This window comes from Nelumbo lutea, chromosome 6, assembly GCF_056320005.1.
Source record: "Nelumbo lutea isolate HS-2025 chromosome 6, American lotus-T2T, whole genome shotgun sequence".
NCBI classification, from domain to species: Eukaryota; Viridiplantae; Streptophyta; class Magnoliopsida; order Proteales; family Nelumbonaceae; genus Nelumbo; species Nelumbo lutea.
Genome location: NC_142689.1, coordinates 66,910,723 through 66,933,264, shown reverse-complemented (window position 1 = coordinate 66,933,264; position 22,542 = coordinate 66,910,723). Strand labels below are relative to the sequence as shown.

Sequence of the window (22,542 nt, the reverse complement as noted above, 5' to 3'; positions counted from 1 at the left end):
TTAAAGCCATCTCATCTAACATTCAATTTTTTTTCAAAAATAAAGAGGCATGGCCTTATCATCAAGTTCACATTGGCAGCCCACAAGCGCCCCACATGCATTGGGAACATCTTCAACACTTGTCATTGGGAGATGGGAGATGTTCCTAATACATGATTGGGATGTGACGTGGGGTGCCCATGGGGCGTGCTCTGTGGGGCATTGCAATTGATACGAATTCTTTGTCATGCGGTGTGAAAAAAAGTGGAAGTACCCAGTAAGCAATTGTTTTTATTTTTGGAGATTTTGCAACCTGAACCCAACCACACTAACATTAATATCAAACCGAATAGGAAGTGCAACACAACACTCTGCATGGACTTTTGGGAATGCAGCCTTTGGAGGAAGCCAATTTTTTAGCTTCCTCAGATACCCGAGCTACTCAGCCGACATATCATTGACATGTCATCATCCTACATGGATACAATGGTTATCATCAATCCAATCCGGTGCATCGCAACCATACACAATCTCAAGAGCCCAATAAATACGAAACATGAAACATTACTTGGCAGTTGGCACTACCAGCTCTCCGGTCTTATTTAAGGTTTACCGTGCAAACCGGGCTTACCATCCGTAGGAGGGCCTCAAAATTCCGGATACAAGCTCCGCCATCACTTAAATATCTTAGACATCTCTGTTTCATCTTAATCTCTTCTGTAGTTTACTAGATTTTGTTCAGTTTTATTATTTTTTTCTTGATTTTGGTTTCCCAGTTTTTGACTTTGCATTGTTTTCAATCTGGGGTTATAGGCGAGTTTACTGAATAATATTAGTGACTTTGCATTGTTTTTAATCTCTTCTGTAGTTTACTGAATAATATTTGCTTCGACTGTCACAATTGCATCAAATCTAGCAGTCAATAATAGCCCTTCTTTGGCTTTTGGTTTGAAGTTTGATGTGAGGAGAAGAAATTGGGGATTGAAACAGCTGCAGGAGCTGTTTCTGAAATTAGTGACAAGAAGGGTAGGAGGCTGGAAGTATAAAGGATTTGAATCAAGAGGCTGAAAGATTTATTGCAGGTGAAGAAGAATATAATCAATTTGACAGTTCACTGTTCCTAGTGTTCAAACTTTTCATGAAGAATTTCGTGCTACTTTTTGCCGTGGTTGGTTGAGATGATTAGCAAGTTAGCTCTTGTATGAAAATAGTGTGTCAGGTCAGACGGGCAACTTGGATTTTGAAGGGAGGGTACCAAAAGCCCAGGAGTTTGTGAAGAACATGGATGCTAGAGCTAATGAGAGGGTAGCAAAAGTCCAGGTTCAGGTGGATGTGTTGGATAAGAAAATGAGAGAAGTTGAAGAGAGAGATGGGTGTTTTGCTTGATGGCAAGGTGAAGAACATGGATGCTAGAACTAATAGATTGGATGCATCATTGAGAGAATTGAGGGATGTTGGTTTCATTACAAAGGAGGATTTCAATACATTTTCTGAAGTTGAAGAAGGGTAGTATCAGAGAAAAGTGACAAGATTTATTTATTACTTATTTAATTTTTTTGGTAACAAGAAAAGTGACAATTAATGGAGCTTGGATGATACAAGGCTTCCGCAAGGGAAATTATCAAGAAAGAAATTATTGAAAAGAATGCAATGGATGTTTTATGTACGGATTTTTGTGGTGATGACCACTGTTTGATATACAAAAAAAAATCCTAATGGGAATATGGGATATGGATAAAGATCCTACGATTATTCTCTGAATTTCAAGCAGGTGAATTATATTTGATGTCATTTAGGAACTGCTGTTATATAGGATCTAGCCCTCTCTACTAACTACATACCAACAGATACCATCAGGAGTAGTGTTAAATTATATATTTTCAATATACGGCAGTCCAAGTTTTATGAAATAAATAATATTGTTAGTAATAATACTAAAGAAAAATTTATGAAATAAATTTCCAAACAATGAGAGACATTGAAAAGGAACCTTCACTGCAAATGGATTGAATGACCAATGAAAAGTGATGTACCCTATTTAGGTGTGAACAGTTTTAAATGTTTCAATATCATCCAAACAGGTTGCAACTTTAAACATTGCAAAATCGCCTAATCAGCACACTACACTGCCAAACGTGTTTCAACCCAAAACGTCGACACATTATTGTAGGGGTTGTGGTACTAATGCAGTAATGCCAAACGCCCACTAGGTGGTAGAACTCAATGATGCCACGTTTAACAAGTAAAGCAAAGAGATGGTTATTCTTAGAAAATCAGGTCAAGGGAAAGACTTGCTAATAAATTTTATCAGATATTTCATTTACCAAGACATACATATATTTTGTCAGAAAAGATGGATCACCCAACAACCTAGAACCAATAAGAGTTAGCATCATTTCATATTTACATGGTAAAAACATTTCTATTCATAGGAGCTGTACATACCATTCTCTGGAAGATACAAAGTGTTCTATCATGTTCTGCAGGATTATGGTTCCTCTGACTCCATTTAAGAGGAAAACACCCAATCAGAAACACAAAGTAATATGCACCTGTTAAAGTTGCAGATGGTAAATGCCAATAACAGTAGTCACATAAACCTAAACATCAACTACTCTAACAAAAAATTAACGTGATAGCAAGTCATATTAAAATACCATCCAAAACTCGCCTGGTCTTCTCTGGACTTTTTCAATTCTAATAATAATAAAAAAATGGAAAATATTGTAGCAAGCATGCAGCCAAATTAAATGTTTGTACCTTAGGACCTACCTAAGGTTCTTTGCTTGATGCCCACAGCCTTGAGAGTCTGTCTCTCCACATTGCTGCAGGAACCAATAACCAATTATATTTATCAATAGTAGCTGATAATAAAAAATTATATTTATCACTAGTATGACAGTGCCACATCAGTAACCATTTCCAGGACAATGCAAGATCAAAAGAATACAATCAATGGAGCAATACCATCCGTTATGTAAAAAAGAATGGAGGCTGTTTTATTTCTAATACCTGCATCTTTGTACCTTTCCTCTTTAACGGCCAAGTTCATATTCTTCACCATATTGAGTTCCTCAGCTAGTAAATCAGGACCATCTGCAGCACTGGAGAAGATATGCTCCATGTTTAGAATTAAGCCTTGTTCATATTTCTCACCAATAGAAAGCCTTAAAAGGCAAGCAGAAATACAGTGAACAGTTGTTATTTAGGGGGCATTCTACAACATGAATCATTTTTCTTGTTACCAGTTACAAAAACAAATCAAAACCATCTTGTTTGAAAACATATTGTTTCTTAAAACAAAAATATAAGAAACATGTTCTTGATTGTGTATGTGTTTTTTGTTTTCAGAACTGAAACCAAAAGCACATTCTTGAATCTAGTTTTAAGAGCATGTTTTCATTTGATTATTCAACATCATGTTCCATAAATCATATAATTTCTATACTAGAAAATTATTTTTGTTTTAAAAACTAATATTTTGTTGATTCCAAAAAACATGTATTGTTTTTTGAAACAAAATCAACTTGTTTTTTCCCTTTGAAAACAAAAACAGAGTTCAAAAACATGTTTTTGTTTTTCCCTTTGTAGAACACCCCCCTTAATCTCTCCAATAGAAATGCCAGACATTGTAGAATGGCATAGGCACACTTTCTGTCATATAGCTCTATAATTTGGTTTAGACCAGAAAGAACCCATAAGAATTATAAAACATTTTCTGAAATTTAGCCACATTGGTTGATTCGTTATCTAAGCAAGGGATAATGAGGGATCAGTTGTTTGGGCACACTTGTAAATTTCATGCTGTTTTTTCTTTAAGAGTGAGGCTGCAGCTCGCGCCTCCCTTTGGGATGCTTGTAGCAGTTGCTTATCCTTTTCTATATCAATGAAATTTTAATGAACTTTTACTTATCAAAAAAAAAGCCATGTTGGCCACCATGTCATATCATGCGCCATAGAAATGCTCACACTAGAATTTTTCACCAATATGCCTCTTGTTTTCAGTTCATTCAACAAATTCCCATGTGCATTGACTACTCAAAAATGCGTACTTTCATATCACATATTTGGATGAACTAAAAATGATGTTGGAAGAATGACACAAGAACTAATTGTGAGGATGAAAACTAGCTAGTTGGCAAAGTCTTTGGGGAGTAATTATTCCTACACCCTGGGATCAAATTTTGTCATTCTGTCCTTTCTTTCTAACAAACTGACTACTGCCCTGCTTGACCACAAAGGGAAATTGGTAAATGAAATAATCCATATAGGCATTTTGTACATTGATGCACATATTTGTTGTTCTGAAGGCAAAGGGAAAAAATAACTGAAATAGAAGAAAAAAAAAACATGATAAAAGGCAGATATGCTGGAATTACAAATCACAGAAATAAGACAGCAGCAGCAATAGTGAAGTCTAATAATGATTATGTACCTGTCCAAGGATACATCATAAACTGATTTCACATTGTTTCCTCTTGATGCTCCATAAAGAATTCTAATAGCATCAGACAAGACAATTCGTCTGTTTACATAAATTGGCACCTGCATTCAGTACAATTATAAGAAACCATGCTTATGAAGCAAATAAAACGTGTCCAATTTAAATTACATTACACTTCCAATTCAGTAAAATTTAGAAAAAAAAAATCAAGAGCTTCTAATATTCCTTTGAATAGTTTAACCAAGATGGTCTATAATTTATTATGCACTTGTATTTGGGAAGTTTCGAGAGTGAGCCTTGGTGCAATGGTTGGGTTGCTCCATTGCAACCTGGGTGACCAGGGTTCAAATCTTGGAAACAGCCTGACTGTATGTGCAGGGGTAAGGCTGCGTACATCTGTCCCTCCCCAGTCCTGTTGGCAGGAGCCTTGTGCACTGGGATACCCTTTCTTATTTGAGAAGTTTCAGAATAGTAAGGTAGAAAATTATTTGAAAAATGACTACTATGAATGCATTGTCCAGAGTGAGCCATCCTAGTTTGTTAATGTCTTTTTTTTTTTTTTTTTGAGCAAAAGTAACTGAGATTTTATTAAAAGAAAAGCGGTACATGAGAAGATGTACATCAAGGTGCAAATCCAAAGAAAGCAAAAATTACAAAAGCAGAAAACTGTCACTAAACAAGAAGGCTCTATGAGCACCAGTTTTAGGTAGGCCATCTACTAGAGTGTTTTGTTCCCTGGGTTCCAACTCAGCTTCACATTCATTGAGCCAATGATTTCTCTAGCTACTGCTAAAAATAAGCCAACCTCCAAGGTACACCCGCTCTTTCCTTTAGCCATCTTATAGTATTAGAAAAATCACCCTCAATTGCTAGGAATGGCAACAGCGGGGGGGGGGGGGCTGGGTTTTGGATGCCCTGTCCCCGTTCCCGAACTCAAATGCCCCACCCCGAGCCTCATCGGGGCTAAAATCCCAATCCCATCCCCATCCCCGTCCCCATGGGGAATGGGTATCCCCAAATTATCCCTGCCCTACCCCTGTACTATATTATATTTTGTAATAATATAATATTATAATATAAAGTAATATATATATTAACAATTATATATATGTATAATGTAATATAATATAGTTAGGGCAGGTTCAGGGCCGGGGCCGGGTGGACAAATACAAATCCCTGCCCGGTTCCTGGTCCTTGATCCCCAAAGTTTCGGGTTTTCCAGAAACACGCTTTGGACCTTGATCAATGGTCAAAAACCCTGCACTGATCGAGGCAGGGCAAGGCGGAGCCCCATGCGGACGGGTCAAATTGCCCTCTATCAATGACTAGAGAGGAAAAACCTAACATTTTAGCACAACGAAGCCCGATGAGGGCCGCCAAAATTTCTGCCTTTGTAGAATCAGAACTTCCTATCGGACCACTGAAAACCCAACAAATATTCCCCTCTCTATCCCGGATAATACCTCAAATCCCTGCTAAACTAATGATCCCTTGGGTGCTTCCATCAAAACCTAATCTCGTCATGATTTTTACAGAGATCACTGAAAGAGATACCAAAAAACTCTTCTAAATTAACTGCCAAACATTACAAAGAAAGGTGATAGAGGATATCAAGTCTTCAACTGTTCTGGCTTTATTCTCAAAGGTCCTATTGTTTCTTTCTTCCCATACACCCCACATAATTGCTTGGTCTACCAAACTTCAAATCTTTTTTTATCAATAACAGCAACTTTTATTAAGAAAAGTACAATATGAAGGGAGGGGTAAAAGCTCTTAACCCTCCGTAACATTAAAGATCAGATTACAACAATGCCCAAAAAAGATTTGCTCTTCCCACCCCTTGTTTATCCAAAGTGTCTGCCAGAGAATTAGCACTCCTCTTGGCCCACTGAACCTGAATTTGCGTGTTTCGAGTTAGCTGGTTGATTTTCTTTTTTTTTCATTGGAGAACATCCACAGACTAGAATCTTCCTTCTGCAGCCAGCTAACAGTCAGTCTAGAGTCGCCTTCCACCAAAAGCTTGCTGATTTTCAGCTGCTAGGCTCTTTTAATCCCTTCTAGAGCTGCCAAAATTCCAGCTCTCAATGAATCACCCCAGCCTACTGGTCCTGAGAACATGGCAATAATTCGACCTTCTTCATCCCTGAATACTCCACCTATACCTGAAAGGCCTGGGTTTCCTTCACTGCTGCCATCAAAGTTCAATTTAATGAACCCCGAAGCTGGAGGAGTCCAAGCTGGACTAAGGGAAGTAGTCAAGGGAGCAGACCAAGCCACTTCTTTCCATTTTCTAATGATGTCTCCTGCTGAATAACCTTCGAAGAGCTTCATAGACTTGACCCAGTGAACCACCCTAACATAAATTAATTCAATGATGGCTTCCTTATTTTTTTTCTTTTTCATGAAAAGTTCTTTGATTTCTTTCCTCCCACACTGTCCAGCATACAGCTGCTCTAACACATCTTCACAAGATTTTACCTCTTTTTTAAACCCCTCACTGATGTAGAATTAAGCAAGCTCTACACACTTGAAGGAGAGGGCCACCTGCAACCAAAAAGAGAGAAAAACCAACACCAGATTTCTGATACAAGGGCAAGAAACTAATAAGTGATAACAGCTCTCACCACTCTTCTTGCATAAAATGCACCAGTGTGGGGATAAACACCAATTAGGCCTTTTCTTTTGAAGTAGGTCACAAGTGTTACACATTTCTAAGATAGCTTCCCAGCAAAAGGCACCTACTTTGGGAGGAATTGGTCTACCCCAAACTTCCAAGACTGGGAAAGGAGAACCAAGGACCGGATTGGATTGTCTTAGTTCTTTGAAAAAATAAGAGCAAGAGAAGATACCCGACGAAGCAAGAGACCAAACCCTACTGTCCACTTTGGAGAGGTCAATAACTACCTCGTCCAAAATCTTAAGCAAGTTAGAGATGGAGTCCAATTCAGAATCTCTAAGAGGACTTCTAAAACCCAGATTCCAATTAACAGTAGAATTAGACAAGGTTAGGAAGGTGGCTACGGGCTCATTTTTAAACCTTGAGACAGAAAACAAAAAGGGGAACTGCTCTTTCAAAGGAGTGTCTCCCACCCAAATATGTTCCTAAAATTTCACAAACATACCAGAGCAAAGTTCATACCTGATAAAAGGAAGAAAGGAAGGAAGGATAGCATGAATAGACTTCTAGGGAGAAGCTCTCGTGGCCCTAGATGAGATCCCGTATCCCAACCATCTGCCTCTTGCCCATGAATACTTAGGATTATTTTAGCCCACAAATTCTCCCTTTCTTTAGTCAATCTCCATAACCATTTCCCCAAAAGAGCTTCATTCTTCTTCTATAAGTTACCCAAACCATCACTTTTGGCTTTTGTAACCATGTCCCACCTAACTCTATGGTCCCTTTTCTCCTCCCTTGATTCCCATAAGAAATCCCCCATTAGTTTTTCCAAAACCCTACATACTCCCACAAGAATTCTAAACATAGACAGAAAGTGAACCGGGAGGTTTGCCAAGGTGAACTTAATCAAAGTTATCCTACCACTAAAATTGAAATTCAAATTAAAAATTATGCATTAATTACAGGAGTAATTAACTAGTTAATGAGAGAGAAATTGCACTTAACCATAGGAGTAAATATACAATTAATGAGAGGTAATTCGGCCCTAAATATAATTTAATGAAATTAATGAGAGAGAAGGGGATTTGTATCAGGCTGTATCGGACTGTTTCGGAACCGTATCGCCTGAAACAGGACTGTTTCAGAACCATATCGGCCGATACAGACTTGAAACAATCTGATACAGGGCCCAATATAGACCGATACATACGTAAAGGAACGCTATAGATAATTTCTATGCGTTCCATGTATCGGACTTATATCGGAACGATACGTATCGGCTGATACGGTCTAATACGTTGCGAAATTTTGAACCTTGCCTACCACCCAAAGAAAGGTAGTTTTCTTCCAAGAGGCTAACCTTTTTGTGAATTTGTCAATTACCAGGTTCCAAAAGCTCCTCTTGCTAGGATTATCCCCTAATGGAAGCCCCAAATATTTCAATGGCCATTGAGCAATCTCACAACCCAAAACCTAATCCCTTTCTTCCACCTCTCCGGCACTCATATTAATGCCAATCACACAACTCTTATCAAGGTTTACTTTGAGGTTAGTCACTTGTTCAAACACATTAATCACCAACTTTAAATTACTAACCTACCTAATCTCATTCCCACCATAAAACAGAATTGTGTCATCCACAAATTGTAAATGAGTGACCGGAACCCTATCCCTCCCAATTCTCCAACCACTTACTAAGCTTCTAGAATCTGCCCTCTCAATAAGCCTCCCTAAAACTTCAGCAATCAGGGTAAAAACGAAGGGGGAGTGGGGGTCCCCTTGTCTAATACCCCTAATAGCTAGGAAATGATCTACCACCTTGCCATTCACCAGTATAGAGTAGTGGCATGTTCTGATACACCCTTTTATCCACTTACACCACTTACCAAACTTCAAATCTCCAATACAATTTGCCTCTACTTCCTAACCCTCTACCTTACCATTGCCACATAAACTCTAACACTCAACTGAGACCAACTAACCTGAAGAAGTGCACCAAATCCCCTTGGTTATAGAACAATGCAGAAGAAGGTGCTCAACTAACTCACCATCACTAAGACACAGAGAGAATACATGCAGAGAGATACACCATCTACCTTTGTTCTTTTGTAACAGGTCACAAGTATTTATTTTCTTTACGCGTGCCTCCCACACAAAGAAAGAAACTTTAGGAGGGATGGGAACACCGTAATTTTTTGATAAATAATTTAAGATTTCATTAAGAGAAAGAGAACTGGAGATACAAGCTTCCCCCGAAGAGGCGCAAGCTACATCCTCTCCAAAGAACAAGAAGAAACAGAAAACAGAAACAAATTCAAACTACAAATGAGCCCAATACAATTGTTCTCTGTTTACCCCTTGCTTTGCTAGACAATCAGCCAAGGCATTTGCTGATCTCCCCACCCATTGTATTCTTACAAGTTACAATCGAGCTCCTTATGAGCTACTTAAATTTTTTTATTTCATTCATAAATCACCACACTATAGATTCTGGATCCTGTAGCCAGCCCACTACCACCTTGGGATCCCCTTCAATTAGCAGTTGTTGCACACCTAGCTGAAGTGCAAACTGTACTCCCTAGATGGAAGCTAGCAATTCTGCCCTAGTAGAGTTCCCAACACCTAGAGGACCCCAGTAAAAGAGAACCACATGACTAAATTCATTCCTTCGCACCCCTCCCATTCCAGAGGGGCCTGGATTACCTTGACTGCTACCCATCAAAAAACCTTCAGGAGAAGGCTCCCAACTCAACCTCACTCTAATCTTTAGAGAGGAGTAGCTTGCAACTGCTGACCAATTCCTCCAGATATCATTAAGGCTCAGTTTGGAAGCAGTACAAATGCAAATATGTACAGCGTAAATACATATAAAATAATACAAAATATAAGGTTTTGCACTCTACATATTTGCATTTGTACTGCTTCCAAACTGAGCCTAAAGGAATTGGTGGAATGAATCCAGGGGTTTTAGCCACCAAATCACCCTATTTGGAATGCACTCCTTCAATTCTTGTACACCTCCACATAATTCTTCCTCTTTTTTGACGCCAAGGGAAGGTAGAAGGATCAAAAAGCAAGCTTACTTCTGTTGGCCTATGCCATCTACACCCAAACATCAAGAAGAACCACTTCCATAACTCTCTAGTAAAGGAACAAGAAATTAGTAAATGGTAACAATCCTCACCATGAAGTCTATAGAGGATACACCAATTAGGTGAGAAACAAAGGAAGGGTCTTCTCTGTTGTAGAATATACAAGGTGCTTATTTTCCCATAATACATACTTCCTAGCAAAAGGCCATGACCTTAGGGGGAATAGGCTTGCACCAAATTTCCTTAACAAGGAAGAGCTGGTTGGAAGGAGACTGAGAAAGGGACTTGAAAAAAGCAGCACAAGAAAAAGACCCATTCAGCTGGGTGTCCAAACACAATTATCTACTTCAAAAGGGTCCAAGCAAACTTTATCAAGGAGGCTTAAAATGCTAGTTAGACAATCAATTTCCTCCTCCATTAAGCCTAAACGAAACCCAAAATCCCAATTAAGTGCCAATGGATTTTCTAGAGGGGAGAAAAATCTTGATACAAGGTCTTTTTTATACCGAAAAACAGAGAATAAATAAGGGAAGAGATCCTTCAAGGAGCCTCTTCTACCTAAATATCCTCCCAAAAAAGGAGTTACCAGCATAGACATCATACTTGGCAAACCTGAGAAATTGAGGAAGAATACCATGAATCACATTCCATGGTGTTGCCGATGTTGCCCATCACGATACTCCAACATCCCACCCATTATACTTCCTACCACCTCATGCCATCTCTCTCCAAGGGACACTTCCCCAGTAATGATGTATTCTTTTGAAGCAAGTTCCTTAATCCCAATCCCCCCTCTTCTTTATTCCAACATACCACCTCCTACTTTATCAAATGATCCTTCCTACTTTCCACCAGTTCCCAAAGAAAGTCTCGTATCAATTTCTCCAATTTATTGGCTTCCTTAGGTGGAACCGTAAAGACAAACAAGAAGTAGGTTGATGGGTTAGCATGTGTGGCTCTTATCAAAGCGATTCTACCCCCCAACGAAATATAATTCTTTTCCCATGAGGCCAACTTCTTTTGAAACCTCTCTACTACTGGGCACCAAAAGCTACTCTCCTTAGGGATTGCCCCTAACGGAAGCCCAAATTAGGTCACGGGCCAGGAAAAGCTGGAACACTATAAACATCTTGCAATAGCCTCTACCTCATTAGTCTCTATATGTTGACACAAGCTACACAACTCTTTCTAAGGTTGATTCTCAAATTGGACAAACTGTCAAAGCTTCTAACCAACTCCTTAAGATTGTTCACCTTCTCAAGATTACCCCCATCATAGAAAATCAGCAAATCATCTATAAATTGGAGATGGGTAACCGGAATACCATCTCTTCCTACTCTCCACCCTTGCACTACATCCTTCCCGCCCAGCCTTTGAGATCATTCTACTAAGCACATCTGCTATTAAAGTGAAGAGGAAAGGTGAAAGAGGGTCCCCTTGTCTAATACCTCTACAAGCTGGGAAGAAATCCTTCACCACTCCATTGACCAAGATAGAGTAATGACGGGAGCTAACACAGCCAAAGACCCAGTTACACCACTTGTCCCCAAAGCCACAATTTCTCAATACTTGTAAAAGGAAATGCCAATCCACCCAAAGATTTAAAAGGCGCGCCTAGGTGCACAAGCGAGGCACATTTTGGGGTATGCGCCTCGCCCAGGTCCTGGGCGCACCCCTTTCAAAAGGTGCGCACCTGGTGCGCCTCAGCCCAGGCGTGTGCCTTGCGCTTTTAAAACACTGCATTAGTAAGCACCCAACAAAAACCATCTTCCACATTATTCAATTTAATGGAGATAAAGAATCTCCTTATTAGTTCCTCCACAACTTCCACGACCTCATCCCTCCATACTGTATTGAGTCCCCCGAAGGCTCTCTAGGACGAAGCCAAAGACCAACTTACTCCCCTGGACCTCCAAAAGCTTTTGACCCGATCAAAAAGCTTCATCTCTTGTACCATCACATTATCAAGTTTTTCTCTCTTCAAAAGATCTTTAATCACCCTCCTTTTTCTAACACTTCCAAACCTCTCACAATTCAACTAACAATCTTCTTCATAGCTATACTTCACAAATCAACCCTCCTTAAACCGAGCTTCTTACCCAGTGTACCTTCTCCTCTCTCTCCCCTTCTGCCAAACTCAAGATCACCTTCAATGTCAAAAATTAACCTGTGTACCTCAATTCTTTTCTTCTTTTTCTTTTTTTTTTTTCTCAATTTTCCTATGGCATGTTTTAACACATCCCTTGCCCACAACAGATTCAGCATTTTGGATACACCTTCCAATTTTAGGAGTTGATTGTCCCCTTACAACCTTTCTCTCTCTTTTTTTTTTTTTTTGATAAGTGTCATATTCCATTAATTCAAAGATCGATTACATGAAAATCCCCTTAGAGAGGCACGGGGTGCTGCCTCTCCATACAGAAAACACAAAAACTACATCAAAAAGTGCATGACTGTTAAAAAGACACAAATTGCAGTTGCACCCAGAACAACGTTTCCCTATTTGTCCCTTGTTTTTTCCAAGACATCAGCAAATGCATTAGCTGATCTCCCAACCCATTGTACTGTTACAGACATATTCCTTGTCAGCCATTTGAATTTCTTTATCTCATTCTTGTAGTCCCACAAGACATCCTCTGGATTATTTAACCAGTTCACCACTGTCTTAGAGTCCCCTTCAACCAAAAGTTGCTCCACACTCATTTCTTTTGCAAGAATTATTCCTTGTATTGCAGCTAACAGCTCTGCCCAAATAGAGCTCCCAACACCTAAAGGGCCAAAGTATAGTAAGACAGCATATCCAGGATACTTCCATCAAAATTCAGCTTCAAAGAACCGTGAGGAGGGGGGACCCAGCTTGTCATTGCCTTTATCTTTGAGGAGGAACAACTTGTTACTAATAACCAATCCCTCCAACAGTCAGTAAAGGAGAAATGATCAAACCAATCCAGAGTCTTTAACCAATGTATTGCCCTATACAAAATGCAGGCCTTCAAGGTCTAACTACTTCTCCCCTTTTCCTAGAAGATCCTGGCATTCCTTTCTTCCCAAACTGTCCATAACAATGCTGCTCGTGCAAACCTCCACATTTTCCTTCCTCTTTTATGGGGCCAATAGAACATAGAAGGGTTAAAGATTGTACTTACTTCTGTTGGCATATCCCATCTACATCCAAACAATGATAGAAGCCAAACCCAAAGCTCTGTAGTGACACTACAAGATAAAAATAAGTGATAACGGTCCTCACCATGAGATCTGCAAAGAGTGCACTGGTTTGGAGAAATACAAAGGAAGGGTCTTCTCTTTTGTAGGTTATCCATTGTGCTTACTTTACCATGCCACACTTCCCAACACAATGCCATAACCTTGGGGGGAATTGGTCTACACCAGACTTCTTTAGAAGGGAAACTTTTTTGAGAGGAGGTTTGGCACAGGAAATTAAAAAAGGAACCACAAGAAAAAGACCCATTAGGGTGAATGGCCCAAATCCTCTTAACAGGCTTCAAAGGATCCAACCAAACATTATTGAGAAGACCAAGAAGAGCAGACAAACAATCAACTTCATCCTCCCTAACCCTCTACAGAAACCAAAATCCCAAGACAAAGATGACAAATTTAAAATTGAAGGAATTAATTTTGAAATCACCTCTTTTTCATACAAAGAAATAGAGTACAAGGACGGAAAAAGGTCTTTTAGGGGAAGATCTCTAGCCCAAATATCCTCCCAAAACCGAATAGAGTTACCAGAACAAGCATTATACCTGATACAATTGAGGAATTGCATAAGAATTTTGTGAATTGCTTTCCAAGGTGTTGCTAGGTTAGCCCTCCTTGAAGCACCAACATTCTATCCACTCTCTGAGCATCCATGAATACTCTTCACCACTTCATGCCACAACCTATCTTGCTCCATAGGCCACCTCCACAACCACTTCACTAACAAAGCTCAAGCCCTAATCCTCCTTCCTCTTTGCTTCTACCCACAGCCTCCCAACTGATTAAGTGGTCTTTTTTACCTTCCTCTTCAACAGCCTCTCCTTCCTCACTAACCAAACTCTCCTTCTAAGAATTCTCTTCCAAGTAACCTTCCTTCTGCCTAAGTTCCAAATTCTATACAAATTAGGCTCCATATTCTCTCCACCTCCTCTCCAAATCCCTCTAAAAGTTTCAAACCATCCTACTCTTTAATCTCCTGGTTACAACCCTCAATCCCTCCCTTGGATTGAAGGGAAGGGAGATCCATCATGTGGATGGCCGAACCTTGCAGGGAGGTTGGGTGAAATTTCAAAAATTTTCTTTTTCCCTTCCGGGAATCCAATTCCCCAATTTAGAAAACTTCATTTTCAAGGTCCGTTCTTGAAACAAACCGGACCAAATCTGAAACCAAAAGGAAGCAAGTAGGGATGTACCTGATACAGAATAACAGTAACTGAATTCTCAAACTGTCCCAACATACCCAGGTTTTGACCCCCTCTGAGGATCTCACTGATTGGCATATCGAAGACAGCCCAATCCACACCTAGTGCAGTACCTTAATTGAGACTAGGGGTCAGGTGTAACATTCCAGTTTTGCCCATCTATCTCCAAGGTCCAGGGCAATACTGGAATTTGGTCCGGTTCAGGGTTTCAAAAAAACCCACACTGCATGTACCTCAGGTCTCACCTTGGCAGCTGAAACAAGCCACCCCAACCCACTTGGCGGCACGTCAGTGTCAGCCTTGGCAATATAAATCTACCTAGATCTATCCAGCGATTGTGAAGATTCTAAACTAACACAAGTCTCATAAGTGTCTAGTTTAAGGGTATTACAAAGAAACACACCAAAATAACATGAATCAATTATGCACCTTATTCATTTACAATAAATGACAATAAGTATATCAATCTGATTGGAGCTAAGGGCATACACTATCTAACATGGATGCCATATCTACCCCTTTAAGGTGAGACACTAGAGTATCTGTAGCAGGTTGAATACACAAGTTAGTAACAAAAACAAATAGGACACCCATACCTGAAGGCAAAGTAGTTGAACACGGAATACTAGAGTCTTGCAACTAATAATTTACAACTGATGCCTAGTCCTTTCCCTTAACAGGTGTTTGCAGTGAAATGGTTACAGTTAAAGTTACACTCTTGTCTAATCTAATCATTGGAGAATCTTGTCCTTGTTCCTTCCTAGCCTATCTTCACAAACCACCAGAGAGTCATGTCCCCCTATACTAATATCATTTCTAAACTAAAATGCTGTAGTAGCTCCCTTGAAGGGGAATGTATTTAGCTCAATATCAGTAGTCTTTTCAATCCTTCGCCCCTCCCTAGCATCCCCGTTAGAACTTACTTCTTCTAGAAATAGTATTTGTGTGTTGAAGATCTCTTCCTATAGTAAGTCCACCTTTGCTTTCAGATCAACACTTCCTAAGTTCACTGTATCACTGGAATCCGAATCATCGCTACCCTCTTTCACCAAATCAATCACCTTTTTCTAGAAGCTCTAGATTTCGTCGTTTAATGCACCTAGGATTTTGTTTATCCAGCAAGAGAATCTGCACCATCTTGACTGAAAACCACTGCAATGAACTACTTGAAGTCGAACTTGCACCTAGAACACATAATCGAGAGGAGGAGCTCAAAGAATAAAAGTTAATACTGCCCTCCATTATTTCACAGAACCAAGGAGCTTTTGTGAAAAAGGGGAGACAAATTACTGATCAAATCTTAATTGCAAATGAAAGTGTGGAGAATTTTAAGAAGGTTAGGAAGAAGGGAGTGGTTTGTAAATTGGATTTAGGAAAAGGCCTATGACTTGGTTGATTGGTTCCTTTTGAGGGAGGTGATAATCAATTTTGGGTTTGGGGGAAGATGGTGTAAATGGATCATGGAATGTGTTCGGAATTGTCACTAATTTGTGTTAGTAAATGGGAAAATGGTGGATTTCTTTCCAGCTATAACAGGAATAAGACAAGGAGATCCACTCTCTCCCTTCTTTTTTACCCTGGTGGCAGATGTTCTAAGAAGGTTGATTCAGAGAGCAAACTCGAGAAATTTGCTACAAGGGTGAAGACTAGGAAGGGAGGAGGTTCTACTTACCCACTTACAATTTGCAGATGACAATCCTATTTTGTGAGGGAGGGGACCCAAGTTGGATTAGAAATCTGAAAATGGTGATACAACTCTTTGAACAGATGTCCAATTTTAAGGTGAATTTTGAGAAGAGTTGTGTAGTGAGTGTGAACGTGGAGGAAGGGGAGATCAGTGAGTATGCAGATTTGCTAGGTTGTACAGTCTCAAGTTGGCCCCTAAATTATTTAGGCTAACCCCTAAGAGATAATCCCAAGAAAAGTAGCATTTGGAGTCCAATGGTAGAAAGGTTTGAGAAGAGACTTGCTTCCTGGAAGAAGAATTATCTATCTCTTGGGGGGAGGGTCACATTGGTTAGGGCTACCCTAGCCAATTTACCCATATATTTCTTGTTTGTGTTCAAGATTCCAGCAGAGGTGTCTAATAGGTTGGAAAAGCTAATGAGGGACTTTTTGTGGGAGTCAGGAGAGGAAAAGAGGGACCATAGAGTGGGTTGGGAGGTGGTAACGAAAAGCAAGAAATTAGGAGGGCTCAGGATAGGGAACATTAAGAAAAGGAATATCGCTTTATTGGGAAAGTAGTTATGGAGGTCCCCTCTACAGAAGGAGAAGCTATGGCTAGGATAATTGTTAGAATTCATGGGCTCGAGGACAATGGATGGGATCCTGAAATTCTAGCACGGATTGCAAGTGCTTCACCTTGGAAAGCCATTCATGATCTGCTACCAGCCTTCTCCCCTCTGATTAGGTACGATTTAAATTCGGGCAACCTTATAAAGTTTTGGGAACAAACCTGGGTGGGGAATACCCCTTTGAAGGACCAATTCCCTTCTTTGTATGCTGTTTTTGAACTAAAAAATGAGCCCATCTCCTCCTTCATTGTCCCTTTTACCTCCAATTCTGGGATTGGGTGGAATTTAGGGTTAAGAAGAGCTATAAGGGATACAAATATGGACAACACCTTGTCTTTGTTGGGTATTCTTGAAAATGTGTTCTTGGACCCTACAAAGGAAGATGCCAAAATCTGGACTCCATCCCCTTCGGGTTATTTCTCTTGTGCCTCCTTTTTCCAAATCTTAACTCAACCATCCGGTCCCATTGGCTTTTCCTTCCCTGTGAAAGAGATCTGGTGTAAGCCAATTACCCCTAGGATTGGGAGTTCTTGTTGGAAAACTTTCCTAGAAAGAATCAACACTGGTGATTTGCTTCAAAGAAAGAGACTCAAGACTTGCTTATCCCTGCATAGGTGCATTCTCTACAAAGCTGATGGGGAGATTGGTTATCACCTTTTAGCTACTTGCCATTTTGCCAAAACAATTTGGGAGTGGGTCTTCTCCCTTTTTAGGTGTAGGTGGAACCCCCCATTGAATGTGCAAATTTTATTTTCTTCCTCTTATCTCAGGTGGCATTTGAAAAGAGGAAGGATCATATGGGGATGCTTAAGGGCTGTTGTATGTTGGACCTTGTGGGAAGAAAGAAACTCAAGAATCTTCTCAAAAAGGAAAAGGGAACACTGAAAATGTAATAGAACTAATCCACTTAAGGGCGGCAGAATGGCTGAAATCATCAGCTTTAATTACTGACTTTACTGTAGATGACTTGCTGCGAAAGTGGGAAGAGATTGCCAGTTCTGCCCAGGTTAGAACTGGGCTAAGTCCTTCTTGGACCCCTCCCCCTACTGGATATATAAAGCTGAACTTTGATGCCAATAGTAGAGGGAACCCATGGCAATCTGGTATTGGGGGAGTATTCAGGGATGAGAATGGAAATGTTTCAGCCATGTTTCCAAGCCCAATAAGTGTAGGTGATCCCCTCAGGGCTGAGATTCTTGCGGTATCAGAAAGAGCCCGAAGGGCAAAGGAATTGAATATAAGGAGGCTTGTGGTTGAAGGTGACTTGGAGTTGGTAGTAGGGTGGCTGAAAGAAGATAAGGCTGGATTGTGGAACTATAGCAATGAAAAGAAAATTTTCAAGTGGCTGGCTAAGGATATGGAAGTAAAGTACAATTGGGTGAAGAGATCTGCCAACTCTTTTGCTGATGGGTTAGCCAAGCAACGGATGGTTTGGGAATCTATGTTTTGGGCTCTTTTGTAATTCTGTTTTATTCCTTTTCTGGGGGCTCTTGCCCCTGCCTGGGGAGTTCAGATAGGTCATCCCCCCCTCCTTGTAATTAATATTTTTATCATTTAAAGGAAAGCTTCTATTATAGATAAAAAAAGAGAGATAGATAGGTCTTACCATCTATTAGAGTTGCCCCTCCTTCAATCACATGTTCTTTGAATGAGTTGTGTGTCGTGCCTTTAGAGCCTTCAGGCACGAGGCTTTTGGTTGGGTCATAGGTCACAGGTCACAGTTTGGGCCGATTTAAGTCCATTGCTTGGCCCAACAATCATCTGTAGTGAGACCAGCTTGTTTTAGTAACCCACTTGAAATTGCCTGCACTGGCACGTGAGCCTTTAAAGTGTCATGCCTGACTGCCAATAGGCCCAGTTTAGGCCCCCTTTGCTTGGTTCAATATTGTTTAAACCCCTTGTCCCCCCTTCTTTTACTGATTTTAAAGAAGAGTTTTACTGCCTTTTACCACTTGAGCATAAGACCTGCTGCTTCTATGGAAGAGGCCAGCCACACTGAGTAGAAGCAACCCTTCACTCTTATCTCCATGTTCCTTGGAATTTCTTATGGTTCTACTCCATTTAATAAGAGTTGTTGAGCATAGGTCAGAAGCCTTCCACAGACTGAATGAAAGGCCAAATACTCTCAGTTCAACGCTCCCTTCCTCCATCTCTTTCTCATTACATGATGGGATCCAGTTCTCAATCAGTATGAAGCCTTCTCTGGTGTTCAATCAGACCACTTCGGTTATTGTCAAAATGAATCAACCTCATTATGGCAGTGACCAGAAGAGCCTCTGAAATTTCAGCCAGCATTCCTTTCCAATCCTCCACCTTGTTTGCCCTTACCACCTTTCTATTCCTCCAGTCCTCGACCTTCCCTGCAAACAAGACTTCTGGTACACCTGAGAGGCCACAAAACACTTCATCCTTCAATGTTCCTGACCTGTCCTTTTCACCCTCCTCTGTTTCATTCCCCATCACATTCTCCAACTTCATCTGTTCCTTCGTCAGTATACTGTTTGCAGTCTGGAAACACTCTCTTCTACGTGCGAACTCATCCAAAGCTTCTGAAACTTTATGCCACCCCATTTTTCCCCTCCCTTCTGGAAAACAAACGATCTGTCTCCTTCCAACCCCAAATCTTTCAGTGAGCATGATGAATGAACCCTTGTCATTTCGCTTAATTCCTGCTATGAAAACCTTTCCTTCATTCCTTCTACACTGCTTACACATTGGAACATAAGAGGCCTATCTAATAAAGGAAAGGAGTTTCTATGTAGGATAGTTGGAACTATAGTATTCTAGAGCCTGGTTCACAATGAGATTTTTGAGCAGCATACAACTCTGCTTAGGTTTTGAAAATTTGACAGAGACAAATACAGATAGGAAAAGAAGCATACCTGTATATCTCATTGCACATAATCATTTTGTACGCGGATTATGTTTATAAATAAGTATTCTCTTACTGAAAGATACACACATGCATACATTACATGAACATGACCATATATCCACATGCAACACACAAAACACAAACAACACATCAACTTACACAACAAGTATCTAGCATTTTATACAGGGAGGGGGGAAGTTTATCCCTCCTCAGTTTGCCTTCCCATGCCTCTGTCCCCAACTAGAGCCAATTACTAAGAACTGGTAAGATCATGAAGCCTCTTGGCCTCATTATCTTGGTTTATTTCTTTTTATCTTCTCAAGTTAACACATTGTCTCTTTCCATCAATTTTGTATATACACACGCTTAGTTGAGAGGTGATTTCTTTGTGTTGATCATTACCACACCTTAAGGAATTTAGGGTTACTTCACTACAATCACCAACTCCATATGGTCAGGACAAGGTTTAGTTGAGTTGAAGGTTACTTCACTACAGTGCTAGTGATAATTCAGTGATTCTCCATTGTTGGTTTTATTTAGTTTGAGGCTACATTCTTGTGCAATTTGTTCATTGAGAAATCAACCTTGGGAGTTCAAACCTTCTGCTGCAAACAAGCAGTCCAACCCTTTTTAACTGAACCACCACAGCTTCATATGAATCAAGAAGCATCTTTAGGACTCTGAGTGCTATTAGATAAGCATACCAACCATCTCCAGTGCTTCCAAACTTAATAACATCAGTGGTTTTCAAGCAACAGAAAATGTGCTATAAACATTACCTTGCATCTTTTTGCTATATTTATGGCATCTGATGGGCGTGCATCCACGCTTAGGAGCAGCTTTTCTCCTGGCTGCAGATATAGAAGCTTCATTAAGTTTTAAAAATAAAAATGAGATTTCCCAATTAAAATTCTTATGAAAAGGAAACTAAAAGTAACTGGTGCAAGGCAATTTCAATATCATGACCATGCCAACAAACTCTAAGAAACTTGTTTAGCAAAAGTTTTACATTTACCTTGCTAAAGTATATTCTGGCATAATAAGTATTTACAACCCTTTCAGTAATACGAACCATTTTTACCTGAAATTGAAGAAAAAATGAATTCAAAATAATAGAAGAGAGTACAGCATCTCATAGACACACTCAACACTCTATATAATCAAAACAATTACGTTTTAGACTCTCAGCAAATTCTAAATGTCTAGTATAGCTTGAAAAGTTTAACAAAATTGTTGCCTTCATGCAATGCCTATGCTATAAATTGCTTATCAGTTATCAATAATTATGATAATCAGGTTCCCAACTTTGAAGACTCTGAATTATTGAAGTTCCAAAAACTCAGAAGTTTTGTACGACTGCTAAACTTCTTTTAGACCAACTACAAAGTTAGCATTATCCATCATTATGTTGTATGTCTACTACATCATCACACCTATCAAGCATCAGGGCCAAAAGAATTGAATTTCCAATGCCTTAGCAATAAGATTCTAAACCACCATCAGGCCTTAAGAAAGTGTACTAAGATGTTATCATGATACAAACCTGTGCAGCAGAACATTCAAACCAACTTTACTAATAGATACATAGTAATTTTCTGTAGATATAAGCATAAATGTAAATGTTCAAATATTATCAGATAAAATCAAATTATATCAGATCGGATTGGGGTAGATCCATATTTGATAAACAGATCAAATTCAGATCACCTTAATCGGATTGGATTTGAATTCAAAATTAGAAAAAAGGATACTGATGAGGGGTAATTTGGCCCGACCTATCAAGACCAGGACACGTGGAAGCGACCTGCTGACTGGAAGACAACTCGATGCTCCTTGCCACCTTAGCAAGCCAGGTCAGCTAGGGTACCTCAGGCACCTCGGCCAAGACGGAGGTCCGAGCAGCTTGTAATGGCCCGACCTGTCGAGATGACACGTAGCCAACTTCTAGAAGCTTGCCAACTGTCTCCGGTCTCTCTGGGATCATGTCGCACATTTGCAAACCTTATCCTTATCCCACCCAGATCGGACGGACTCAATAAGCCTTATCAGCCCACCTGAAGTCCACCTCCTGGTGCAGAACGGATTCCTAGTAGCACGCACTGGGGATCTTGGAGGTGTTTCATAATACCTACTACAGCTCACCAATATAAGGGCACCAACCCCAACATCACAAGGTACACGCGATTATTTGCTTACTAGCCTTCTAGCATACAAGCTTTCAGCTCGCATACCGGATTACTAACTTAAGCATCGGAGAACCCACACCGGGTAAGCCATCCCGGGTCCTCTAAGCCTTCTTCTTTTGCAGTTCGACCGGCCAACAAAGCAGATTGGCATCCGAGCTGCCCTCCAGCTAGGAGCATTCAGATCGTGCACCGTCAAATACCATTTGCAGCCCCTGACCCGATTGTCCTTTTCCTTGGGGCCAAACTATTTCACTGCAATTTAGAAAAGTATAATAAAATCATCAAGGCCAAAAGGATACCTCGTTGTACTGATAAAAAAGAGGCTATCTCATGGTCAGTTTCAGCAGTTCATGATTTCATGGGTGTCAAAGTTGAGAGGAAGGACCACAATAACATAAACAACCCCCAGGCTGATCCCAAACCAAGTCATCTATAAATATACTAATCCAACAGATCTACCCAGCAATCTAAAGAGTCTCTCATGTCTCGAAAAGATACTTTCCAAGGAACTGAACAACCTCAGAATTTAATTAAACAAGAATTTCATTCCAGATGCCAACAATCTTGCCTCCATGAAGTGATGTTGAAGATTGAAGACTTAATACTCTCTCTAGGCCAAAAATGTTGAAGACTTAAT

At 40.1% G+C, this 22,542-nt stretch overlaps 1 protein-coding gene across 9 annotated transcripts in view; it reads right to left on the bottom strand.

Moving 5' to 3' along the window:
* Positions 1–2,270: 2,270 nt before the first annotated feature.
* The window catches only part of LOC148849375 (Wound-responsive family protein), a 46,678-nt gene continuing 26,406 nt past the window's right edge, over positions 2,271–22,542 (bottom strand). For 2 of the 9 annotated variants that reach the window (XM_088950831.1, XM_088950840.1), the window contains 6 exons: positions 20,735–20,800; positions 20,499–20,570; positions 4,415–4,524; positions 3,006–3,083; positions 2,752–2,804; positions 2,271–2,531 (listed from right to left, as the gene is read on the bottom strand). In XM_088950831.1, coding sequence (XP_088806957.1) covers positions 2,383–2,531; positions 2,752–2,804; positions 3,006–3,083; positions 4,415–4,524; positions 20,499–20,570; positions 20,735–20,800 — 528 coding nt within the window. In that variant the 3' untranslated portion in view covers positions 2,271–2,382. Of the gene's footprint in view, positions 2,532–2,739; positions 2,805–2,991; positions 3,084–4,414; positions 4,525–20,498; positions 20,571–20,734; positions 20,801–22,542 lie in introns of all 9 variants that reach the window. The other 7 variants (XM_088950839.1, XM_088950833.1, XM_088950835.1 and 4 more) reach the window with 7 other exon arrangements.